Source organism: Rutilus rutilus (genome assembly GCF_951802725.1).
Source record: "Rutilus rutilus genome assembly, chromosome: 24".
NCBI classification, from domain to species: Eukaryota; Metazoa; Chordata; class Actinopteri; order Cypriniformes; family Leuciscidae; genus Rutilus; species Rutilus rutilus.
Genome location: NC_140228.1, coordinates 10,989,043 through 11,000,606, shown reverse-complemented (window position 1 = coordinate 11,000,606; position 11,564 = coordinate 10,989,043). Strand labels below are relative to the sequence as shown.

General features: G+C 35.9%; 1 protein-coding gene across 1 annotated transcript; it reads left to right on the top strand.

The window, feature by feature from the left end:
• The first annotated feature begins 799 nt into the window (after window positions 1–799).
• tfr1b (transferrin receptor 1b) lies at window positions 800–9,949 on the top strand. Its single transcript, XM_084399336.1, has 18 exons — window positions 800–956; window positions 3,125–3,174; window positions 3,274–3,493; window positions 4,510–4,843; window positions 5,267–5,404; window positions 5,600–5,687; window positions 5,808–5,933; window positions 6,085–6,183; window positions 6,529–6,668; window positions 6,757–6,917; window positions 6,997–7,113; window positions 7,196–7,281; window positions 7,384–7,447; window positions 8,315–8,444; window positions 8,563–8,653; window positions 8,886–9,122; window positions 9,228–9,377; window positions 9,474–9,949. Exons 2-18 carry the CDS (start codon window positions 3,130–3,132, stop codon window positions 9,714–9,716), a joined length of 2,469 nt encoding a protein of 822 aa, XP_084255462.1. The 5' UTR covers window positions 800–956; window positions 3,125–3,129; the 3' UTR covers window positions 9,717–9,949.
• Window positions 9,950–11,564: the final 1,615 nt, after the last annotated feature.

Genomic DNA, 11,564 nt, shown 5'->3' with positions numbered 1-11,564 from the left:
TAATTACAGGGGCAAAAAAAATTTATTTTCATTATTATTATTTAAATTATTGATTTATTATTATTCAGAATGATTTATACATGTATTATAAAATACATTATTTAACACAATAAACAACACAGTCTGAAAAATAAAACCAGAAGAAAAGAAAAAGACAAAAAAGTCCACTGAAGGCGAGTAGTGAGAACCCATGTGCAGTTTATTTACAAAAACCTGAACTAATAATGTTTAAAAAATTAAAACCAGGAACATGTCAATGGGAAAACTTCAAAATGAAACATGAAATACTGGCGCCAGTTGAAACATGAAATACTTTTTCCACAAAATGTAACAGTTTGTTTTATATAATAATAAGCATTAAGGGCTTTTTAGTGATTTTGAATAAAAATAAATTACATTTTGGTATACATATTGAACATTTTTGTCTGCATGATGCCATGCAATACAGAAGTCTACAACATAAAAAGTGTGCATTAAAAAAATGAATTGATGGAAAAAAAATTGTCCCCTATAGGATGAAAGCAGCAAGAGTGAAGGACACGGGCATTAGATATCCAAACTTGTTACTTTTTAAAGTTACAGTACTTATATATATGTGAAAGTGTGAAGTGAAAGAGAATGTTCCTCCTTTTGGCAAAAAGAGCAGACTGGGGAAACATTTCGGTTAAATTTACTTAAATATTTATTACAAGAGTAATAATGAGGAATCATTTTTAAATGGACTTCTTTTATTTTATTATTAAACAGAAATGTATTTGGCACTGTCCATGTGAAGTGTAGGCTACATCTTTTATTGGCTGATCAACAAGCCTGTTAGGAGGAACTAGGAAGTGACGTTTAGATCTGCTCCAGTGCGCGTGCGCGCGTGTGTACGTGCCGTGCGAGTTCCACCCTAACCGGTGTTGGTGACCGAGCGCGTGGAGAACATTCAGGACATTCAAAATTCGCGTTTGCAAGTAAGTACGTTACTGGCATTTAAATAACACACATAAGAAGAAACATTCATTTACAGGACCAGTTTTCTCATGTAAAAGCAAGAATGTTGCACTTCAATAAGCCACTAGCTGCTACGCTTTTTGAATTAGCAGGATGGCTGCAATGACAGCTCGGTGAGAATATCGTGTACTGTCATTGAACCTCATCCCATGCTTTCGGTGAATAAATAAGTTGATTGTTGCTGTATGTTTTTTAGCGGTTTGCACTATTGTTAAAATGTTAAAAATACACATTACTTATGTGGTTAAAACTAGAAAGATCAGTAGATAGTCTCTTTGACGATGATTATGTAGGCGGAAATACAGACCTAACATTGAAATGTAAATGGGTAATAAACAACAATAAAAAGGTCTTACTTGGCATAACATGATCTGAATTTAATATTAATTTGTGCTTAAGGTTGTGTTCTATTATTAATTTCTCTAGAACATAGGCTAAAGTAAGGGTGAACTATATTTCTACGCCACGAGCACGTGGGCAGGAAGTGCTAAAATATTTGACCTTCAGGTGTTCTATAAAGAGTAATAAATCTATTTGCTTTATTTTCTTGCCTTATATAAACTTAATGACTGCTTTACAGACAGTGAAAATAAATAAATATATTGATATTCGTCCTTGCTGCATGTGCTGTAATAAGGAACTTCCTTGTAACCTTGTAGTCTGGAGATGAGAATAACGTTAAAAAAGATATTTTCTAATTTTGCTGGTTCTCAATGCTCTGCATTAAGTGGTTTATAACCTGATTTACAATAGAAATCATTGTTAACCCTCCTCCATATCAGTGTCTGATGCTGTTTGTGACTCTCACATGTCTTGAAGGATAATATCTTCATGCTTCCATGTCTAATTGAGCTTAAATTGCATTTATGCTTGGAAGGGGACACCCTGACATGTTGATCACCTTTTCTGGATGAATAAATTTCTAAGAAAAACTTAGAATAGAGAGGAGATTGTAATTTCCGGTTTTTATTTGATTATTAAACCCGCTTTATACTTCTTATAATTATTTTCCTGTTCAAGGTCGTTGAAACGTGATGAATGCTGTTTTGTGCTCAAGAACCTTGAAATATCATTGCAGATAGTATAGGCATTATCAAGGTCACAATCTAAACTAAGGCACTGGTTGGATTGGGTTTGGCTTAACGTTTATTTAGTCCTGACTCATTGGCCTTCTAGCGTTTTTGTTTTCAGTCTTAACTGCCAAACTATTTCCTGTGAAATTGGCGCCAATTGTGGCTGTTGGTGGTTGAATTAGTAGGAAGTTATCCTAGCCACATGCAACTGACTACTTCCTCTAATGAAACAATTGTTTTGTCATTCAAACAATGGTAGATTCAGTTAAATGCAGAAAAATGATATAATAAACCTCAGAACAACAGACATTATTGGGAAGTGTGTCCTGCAACAAGTAATTTTTCACTAATTATAAAGCCACAGTTTTTACAAAGACTGTCTCAAAAAAAAAAAGTGGGTCATAAACCTGTGGCTCAAATTTTTCTGTCATTGCTTGTTTATCTGGGTATTGTTGCTGTTTAATATACAAGTTTAAACCTTAAACCAATGCACGCCAACACAATAAATTTTTCTTTTACATTTCTCCTCTGCCCTAATCTAGCTGTATAAGAAACCTGGCATTGTACTGTATACTTTAAATATTTTTGGATTTGGGTTGAATTGCTTATGTTTCTCTTGTTGAAAGATGCTTTAGTTAAAGCAACTACTAAATGCGTGAATGTAAAAGTAATTTTGTATTTTTCCATCTGTATTTGTCACTCTTCCTTTAGTTGGTGTAAATGGGTTATTGGGCCACTAGATTTAAACTAAACATAGTATTTCACAATTAGTAGGCTAAATGTTTTTGGTGCACGTCACATTATCAACATTATATAATCGGCATATTGATTCCTATCACTGCTTTAACTAGCTCTGGAGCCGCTGTAGAGGGCGGCTCTGGGTTTTGGATGCAGTTCAACGAATCAAAAGACTTGTCCTTTTATCAGTGGATAAAAAAATGTTTGGACTTTGAACAAGTAGGACTGTGTTTATGAATTCAGAGACTTTAAAAAAGGGCTCAGTGTCTGATCTTGTGAGAAACTTTGTTGCTAAAGATATATCTCTTCCGTTTCAGATTCCATGGCAGGAACAATTAACCAAGCCAAAATGAAGTTTTCGAGAATAGTAAGTTCTGTTTTGAACAAACTTGTCATTGACTTTTGTGTATTTTTCTGGAATTTGAAGCTTAATTATCCCCCCCCCCCCCCCCCCCCCTGTTAACAGGTAAACGGTCGCTCATACAGCCGGTTCAGTCAGAATCCTGATGGAGACAGCAGTCGTGTGGAGGTGAAGCTCTCTGTGGAAGGTGAGGAGGAGGAAATGGATGGTACAGAACAAGGACACGTGCAACGCGACGAGTACATGAGATCCAGTGTTTCTGCGCCATTGACCAAGTGGAGGATTCTGGTTTGCGTGGGTGTAATACTGACTGTCTTCTGTGTGGGTGAGTGTTTCTGTAGTTTATTCAGTTCTTTACCATATCCTAATGTCATTAAATATCATTCAGTCATTATTAAAGAGTAATAAACTAGTGGCCTTATGGTCGTTTGAACACATTTATAATGATCATGTTAGTTCATCTACAATGGGCGATGGATGCTGGTACTTTAGAGCTGCCAGAATTACATCATGTAAATTCATCCACTTCTTCTGAAGGACATGAAAGTAAGTGGCCAGTGAACTGGAAGAAGAATAGAGTAAACTTTATAGTTACCTATGTGTATCTGATATGTATAAAATCAAATTACGTCCATCAACATAAGTGTGTATTTTACAAACTTTCTCTTGTACTCGTGTGTATTTAGATGTCTGAAACATTATGTGGTTGAAAACAATGAACAGTTGTGATGTTTGACAAGCACAGAGTACATTTGTCTCTGCTGGAGCAGATTTGAATTTAGCAGTTGATCACATGACACACTGAACATTATAATCACACTGATGTGATCGTATATGCTCCAGGGAACAGCCTAGAATGGTCACATCGGTGAGATCATATCATGATTTGATTAAGTGTACACCCATACTTTTTGTTCATCCAAAGTTTGCCAAATCTATGACATTCCACATTATACAGTAAATTCCGTTTTTATGACTGGATTCCATGATTCCACATTGCAGAAAGGTGATCAGGTGATCTTGTATTATTCTTGGTTTATGTGCAGTATCCCATGCACTTCATAAATTGTTTACTGTTTACCATGTAAATATAAATAAACAGATATGAGAATATTGATTTAATTCATTTGTTAAAAGTGATATAAATGTGTCCAGGGATGATGGTCAGTTCAGTACAAAAATGCTTGACCCCATAATGCTGTAAGTGACCAATCAAAATGAAGTGTTTCAGAGAGCCATGCAATAAGTAATTATTGTTCTCAGTTTTATCCTAGGACTCATGTGAGAAACTACTCTCTTGTTTTCTTTTTTCTAATTTTTTTTTCTTTTTTCTTGTGCCAGGTTTAGTCATTGGATACTATGTCCACCGTAAGTCTGAGTCGCCTTCCTGCTCTTTGGAAAACTCTGAAGTTCAGCCAGCTCAAAAGAATCAAAACACTGAAGTTCAGCCAACTCAAAAGAATCAAAACACTGAAGTTCAGCCAACTCAAAAGGTTCAAAGCACTGAAGTTCAGCCAACTCAAAAGGTTCAAAACACTGAAGTTCAGCCAACTCAAAAGGTTCAAGAAAATCAAGATGTTCATTATGATGCTTCTGCACCCTCTTTGGATTGGAGTGACATTGTTAAACTTCTGAATGATAAACTGTCAGCTGAAAACATCAAAACAAAATTAAGGTATCTTTAAATCATTAAAATAGTAACACTTTAGTTTAGGATACAATTCTCACTTTTAACTAGCTTATTAGCAAACATTTTACTAGGATATTGGCTGTTTATTAGTACTTATAAAGCACATAATATGTGATTAATATTATTAATGCCTTATTCTGCATGACCTTATTCTACATCCCTAATCCTAACCAATACCTAAATTTAACAATAAAACAACTAATAATAAGCAGTAATTAAGAGTTTGAGGCAAAAGTCGTAGTTAATAGTTAGTTAATAGTGAGAATTGGACCCTAAACTAAAATGTTCCCTTTAATATTATTGATTTATTGTTAGCATTGTCAGGTTAAACATTAACACAATTGTGAATGAGTAAATGTACACATCTGCTATTGTTCTTTTCTGACTTTCCATTGTTCTTCCATCAAGTGAGAATTCCCAGAGGGACCGTAATGCAGGATCACCTGTAGATAACAAGTTAGGTGACAAAATCCATGAACTTTTCACGGAACTGAATATGGAGCCCTGGGTTGATGAGCACTATGTGAAGCTACAGTATCCTAGCAGGTCAGTAGGCTCTCCAGAAACACTGTACGATAAAAAGAAATCACTCTGCAACCAGCAAGTATACTCTGGCAACTGCACAGCAGTTGAACACCGTAAAAAAACGCATAGCAACACATTAGAACAGCTGCAGTCATAGTTCTTCCATTTTCCTTTGATTGCGCTATTTGTAATCTGGACTGTTTTTAACCCTAAAAGCTCCAGTCCAAACAAAGTGTGGTTTGGTTCAGAGGAGATCGGAAGTCCAAAGGGTTTCCTGGCTTACAGTGAAACAGGACGTAAAAAGGTGAGCCTTTATCTTCCTCTGCAGGAAACACTTTTTTTTTTTTTTTGTCATTCAGCTATGTCATGTAGTTGTCCCATGACTTGCATTCTCAATTATTTTCTCAAACAATTATATTCACAGGGCAGAGTGGTGTACATCAACTATGGTGAGCTTGCTGACCTGCAGACTGTGAAGAACGAATACAACGTGAATCTAAATGGGTCTGTCATACTGATGAGAGCTGGAAAAATCAGCATGGCACAGAAGGTGACGCATTAAGTTAATTTTCTTTCTGAATTATTAGTGTTTTGCTAGACACTCATGGTTAAATGTGCCCAACTCCATTAACTGTAACAGTCTATTAATAGTAACATACTTTTTGCTGGTGCTGATCAAAATATGTTTGTCACCATTTTAGGTTATGAATGCTGCTAAGATGGGTGCAGTAGCAGCTCTGATCTACCCAGACCAGGCTGACTATAAAACAATGTCTGAGGATACTGAGCTCTATGGTCATGTAAGTTATGCAGAAGAATGAACTTCATATGGTTGTGTTGACTGTTTTGCTATTACAACTTCTTTAATTTAAATAAATCAATATTTATTTCAAATTTGAAAAACGAATTATATTTATTTATTTTATAATAGTCTTTATAATATATTTATTATAATGGTTTTTTTTAGATAATGGCAAAGGCAATATAAATTGCCTGTTAAATTTTGACTTTTACAATACATTAAAAATCAGTAACAGTGATGGTTTGAACTGAATTTAAAAAAATGAATTGAACAAGTAAAATCATAAATGTGTTTTATTTATTGTTTTTGTTGTTTATTCATTCATTCTGGTCATTAATTACAGGTCCACCTCGGATCAGGTGATCCTTACACCCCAGGATTCCCGTCTTTTAATCACACACAGTTTCCTCCAGTCAGGTCCTCTGGTCTTCCAGGAATTCTCGCCCAGACGATTACTAATAAAATGGCAAAACAAATATTTGCGTACGTTATAGTTTTGGTTTACTTTGATCACTTTTTTTTTTTTTTTCAGAAACATCTAAATTAATTGGTATTCTTTAATTTCTCACAGAAAAATGCAAGCAAGCAAAGTTCCTGACCATTTTAAAGGTACATTCTTGGATTTCAAGTTGGGACAAGAAACTGACATAGTAGACGTAGCTGTCTATAATAATCTTGTTGACACCAAGATCCATAACGTGTTTGGAGTCATCAAAGGATACGTTGACCCTGGTGAGTTTCTACATTTTGCTTAAGTAAGTCTAGGGATCTGAACGTCTTCAGTCTCATTGTGGTTGTCTGAATCCGTCAGATCGCTATGTCGTGATTGGAGCGCAGAGGGACTCCCTGAGCTGGGGATATGCCAAGTCTACAGTTGGCACTACTCTTCTGATGGAGCTTGCCAAGGCTTTCACAGAGTTGAAGAAAGGTATGTTCTTTTCTACCTGTGTTCAAATGCAGTCTGTCAGTAGATTGTGGCATGCGTTCACTCCTTGTCCTCTTCACCTTAGATGGTTTCAAACCCAAAAGAAGCATTGTGTTTGCCAGCTGGACTGCAGGGGATTTTGGTAACGTTGGAGTTACTGAATGGCTTGAGGTTTGTGTGCCAATGTCATCTGTGCTTGGCAATAATTGTAAGCAGTTTGCTTTAAAGCTCAGTTACGGTTTTGTAACGTCTTGTTTCTTCTGTGTTAAACAGGGATACTGGGCATCACTGGACAGGAAAGCCTTTACCTACATCAGTTTGGATGGGGTTGTTACTGGTAAGTTTACTGAGTGCAAGTGATCAAAGTTTATTATAGGCTGTTGTACAACAAATTACAAATGTTTTTTAAATATATATATATTAAGGTTTGTCACGATGTCTTAATGTGTTTCCGTACCAAGTTGCACAATTTCCTGTAAAGACAAAATGTCATGACTGTTTTTTTGTTGTATTAATTCTTCACTGTGTGGAGTAGGAGTAGGAGTAGGAGTAGGAGTAGGAGTAGGAGTAGGAGTAGGAGTAGGAGTAGGAGTAGGAGTAGGAGTAGGAGTAGGAGTAGGAGTAGGAGTAGGAGTAGGAGTAGGAGTAGGAGTAGGAGTAGGAGTAGGAGTACTGATCCTTCTATTTCCTCTTCTTCTGCTTCCTCGTTCTCTTCTTTACTTATCTACACAATTTGGCTAGGGCTAGCAGCATTTCAGACATTTCAAATGAAGGCTGTAATACAAATTATGTTCTTCAGGTTGAGAGTAGCAAGATGTTAAATCATTATCTTTTCCCAACAGTTTTGTTTTTTTTATCAGTGTGAATGACGGAATAACTTGACAAATAAATAATTAAATAAATGCGTTTAAATATCTCTGTTATGCCTTTTTCTGAATAGCATGCATTTCTGTAAACCATTAATTCAACACTTCCATATTAGTAGAAATTCCAAGATGTTTGATTTTGTGGTAAAAACATATCATATTGGAAAAGATACATGGCAGTTATATTACCTAATACATATTAGTGCCTATGCACCTGAGAAATTCTATGGTGATCATGTGGTGGACAAGTTCGAGTTCCACTAATGTAATTTGTAGGTTCTTTCCCTACTCTTCTCCATATCCTTTAAAAAAATTAAATGTTTCTATTTAATCATCAGGTGTGGGCTCCTTTAAAGCTTCTGCCAGTCCTTTGTTGCACACCCTTCTGCAGAACACCCTGAAAAAAGTCAAAAACACTGAGTCAAATTCAAGCCTTCTCCAGAGTTACGGTGGAAGTTTGTCATCTCTGTGAGTAAATCTGCTTTGATTTTTGCTATAATGGATCGAAACGTCAAGATAATCATGATTGTTTCTGTAGTGATATGCCATGCACATGCTCTTGAATCAGTTGTCGTTTTATGCCCAGTCTGACGCCAATGCAGATGGATGATGCTGCATATCCTTTCCTGGCCTTTTCTGGAATCCCATCTGTGTCTTTTAGTTTCATCTCTTCTCAGGTAAGTGTGTTTTTTAATGTTTTATTGGTCTGTCAATTTAACAATAAATTTTTTTTATGAATTGATAAATTAATCATTGCGCCTGACCTTACTTAAGTTTCCCAAAAAGCCATTTTCTTACTATTCAAGCTCGCTACCCAGTGCTTTTAAGAGACTGATGGCCCTAAGTGTTACTCCGTTCATAAAGGTCATCCAGATGTTTGCATACTCATTTTATGATTTCTTTCACCAGGCCACTGGTGACTACGAGTATTTTGGAACCGATAAGGATGGTAAAAATGAACTGGATCGTGTCACCGGTCAGAATGTGGTTCAGCTGTCCTTGGTTGCTGCTCAGGTTGCTGGGCAGATGGCCCTTCGTCTCGTTCATGACCACATTCTCAAACTGGACGTTACCACGTATGGCAACGTGATCTCAGATCACGTAAGCGCCATCGTCAGTCGTGTTAACAGTCTCAAATCTGACAAGGTAATGCTTTTTGTCATATGCATGATGTTTTTGTTATGCTGGTTTACTTAAACCAGTTTTGAACCTGCAAAATAACTTGCTCGTTTCTCAAAATTCTTTCAACAGGTCGATCAAATTGAGTCTTTGTCAACGGAGTGGCTGAACGCAGCAAAGAGCTCCTTTGGCCGTGCCACAGCCTCTCTAGCTATTGACATCGAGAACAGCGACCTGGATGACATAGAGATGTGTCGCAGAATCAATAACCGCATAATGAAGGTGAAGTGCTTCTCTAGGCGCATCTTGTATCATTGATTGATGCATATTGGCCAAGTTCTCATGTTCTTGTCATTCTTCTTTTCCCCCTCTTTTAAGGTGGAGCATAATTTTCTGTCCCCTTACATCTCTTTGAGAGAGATCCCGTTCCGCCACGTTTTCTTTGGTAATGGGTGGCAGACCACCACAGATCTGGAAAAGTACCTGGATGATGTACATACAAAAAAAGCAAGCTTCGACAAAGACCAGGTCCTAAGAAATTTTGCTCTACTCACCTGGACCATCCAAGGCTGTGCCAATGACCTGGCTGGAGATATCTGGTCCTTAGACAACGAGATATAGCTTTTTTCAGCATTGCATCAACCAACCTGACATCGGTTTTGCTTAAAAGTGCTTCTCGATACACACATAATCCTGCCACTATGAAAGTAGATTTGATTTGATTTGGAACAATGAATTTTGCCCAAGATGCTTCAAAATGTATGATAGGGCAGCTTTAAGTTAAATTGTGGAAGTTATTTAAACATTAAGAACTATATTGAGATAATAAAATAAGAATGATATCTATATAATTTATTATGATTATAATATCTAATTATTATATAATATAAGTATTATTATTGCTTGACTAAGGATATATTTGTCCTTTGCTCTTCTGAAAACTGATTTTAGGGTGCATTTCAAGTTCTAGTTGTTATTTCTCTCAAGATGTTTTTCCTCATTAATTGACTCATTATCAAGTTGCATATGGAGTAAACCTTGCTCTCGGCTGCTAGTTGGGAAAAACCCAAACTCAGACTTTGTGACCAACTGAGGACCATACTATATTTATTTCTTATGTATCAGTGACAGTGATCACTATAAAAGTGTCTTCTTATTTTTAAATTATCGGAAGCAGTGTCTTCCATAATTGTGACGGTTATACTGTCAGTTCTTAAAAGCAGCATCTGCTAACAGAAATGCATGTTACCAACAGCTGGCATCAGAAATGTCTCTTGTTACAGGTGCTTGAGGAAATGAGCTCAAAAGCACCTGTTTTATTACTCACGGAGCAGTTCCTCTTAAACATTTTTTTTTTTTTTTTTCAAGAAAAGCCATAAATTGGCAAAACTGAAACCAGAAAAAAAAAAGTCATGATTTTGAATGGTTTTTCAGATCTTCTCATTGAACTTGAAGTATCTTTTTAGTTCTCGTTGGTCTGAAACAATTCAATTAATTGGCAAAGCAGGTTTCCATTTGACCAAACTCGTGGGCTCAATATTTAAGTGACAACAGCATTTCTCTGTAACATTTATATTTCTATTCTAAAACCATTATCGGGAGCAGTGTCTTCCATAATGTGGAGTGTTTGAAGGTAGTTTTTGCCTACCGGCGTGTATATATCGAGGGCAGTGATCCTCATATTTCACTGTAGGGTGGATCAAATTATCGGGAACAGTGTTTCCCATAGTTTATGTAAATATTTATTTTTCATTTTTTTTGTGTGGCTTTTTCCTGCTTTGTTTCTATTAATAACTTTAGATTACTACTGAAGTTGTGAGTTACATCTAGTCATGACTTTTGTTTATCAGAGTCAGTTTCTTTTCATTGTTTCATTGAGTTCTTGTTTCAGATTTCACTTTTCTGGTCTGTGTTTTGTTGCGATTTTGGAAAAAGGTGTAATTGTAATTTATATAGAAACTCAGATTTTTGCTTTTTGGTTGTTTAATTCTGTACTTATTTTTCGAAGGCAGGTGTAATGAAAGAGGATGTGGTCATATTGCATAATGATTTAAATATGATGTATGATTGATTACCTTACTGATGATTTTACGTAATGGTTTCATGTTTGAAGGCTCTTCTGACAAAGTTTGGTGGACACATTTATCAAGTTATGCATACTATTCTGAAACTGTCTTTTCTCCTCTTTGTGGCACTTACCAGAAACAGAAATTGTTTGATCTTTCATAGCATGTAAAAAATGTGCATGAATCAAATCTAAATTTAACTTTTACTTAGACAAGTGGGGATAATTTACCAAATTTATGTTTATCAAAATAAATAGCAGGGAAGTTGAAATTGATCTTTTGAATAGGTGTTGGGGTTACAACTATTTGATTACTTGTTAGAACTGATATCTGTCAAATCTGTCTGAACTGATATCTGTCAACCTTAATTTGCTCTGCAATAAACTCTGGCATTGCTAGTAGT

What these genes read in the sequence shown, in the direction of transcription:
- tfr1b (XM_084399336.1), top strand. Translation starts at nt 3,130, where the DNA reads ATGGCAGGAACAATTAACCAAGCCAAAATGAAGTTTTCGAGAATA. An exon ending in ATACTGAGCTCTATGGTCAT is followed by an intron (nt 6,184 to 6,528) that starts GTAAGTTATGCA and finishes CATTAATTACAG; the next exon opens with GTCCACCTCGGATCAGGTGA. An exon ending in TTAGTTTCATCTCTTCTCAG is followed by an intron (nt 8,654 to 8,885) that starts GTAAGTGTGTTT and finishes TTCTTTCACCAG; the next exon opens with GCCACTGGTGACTACGAGTA.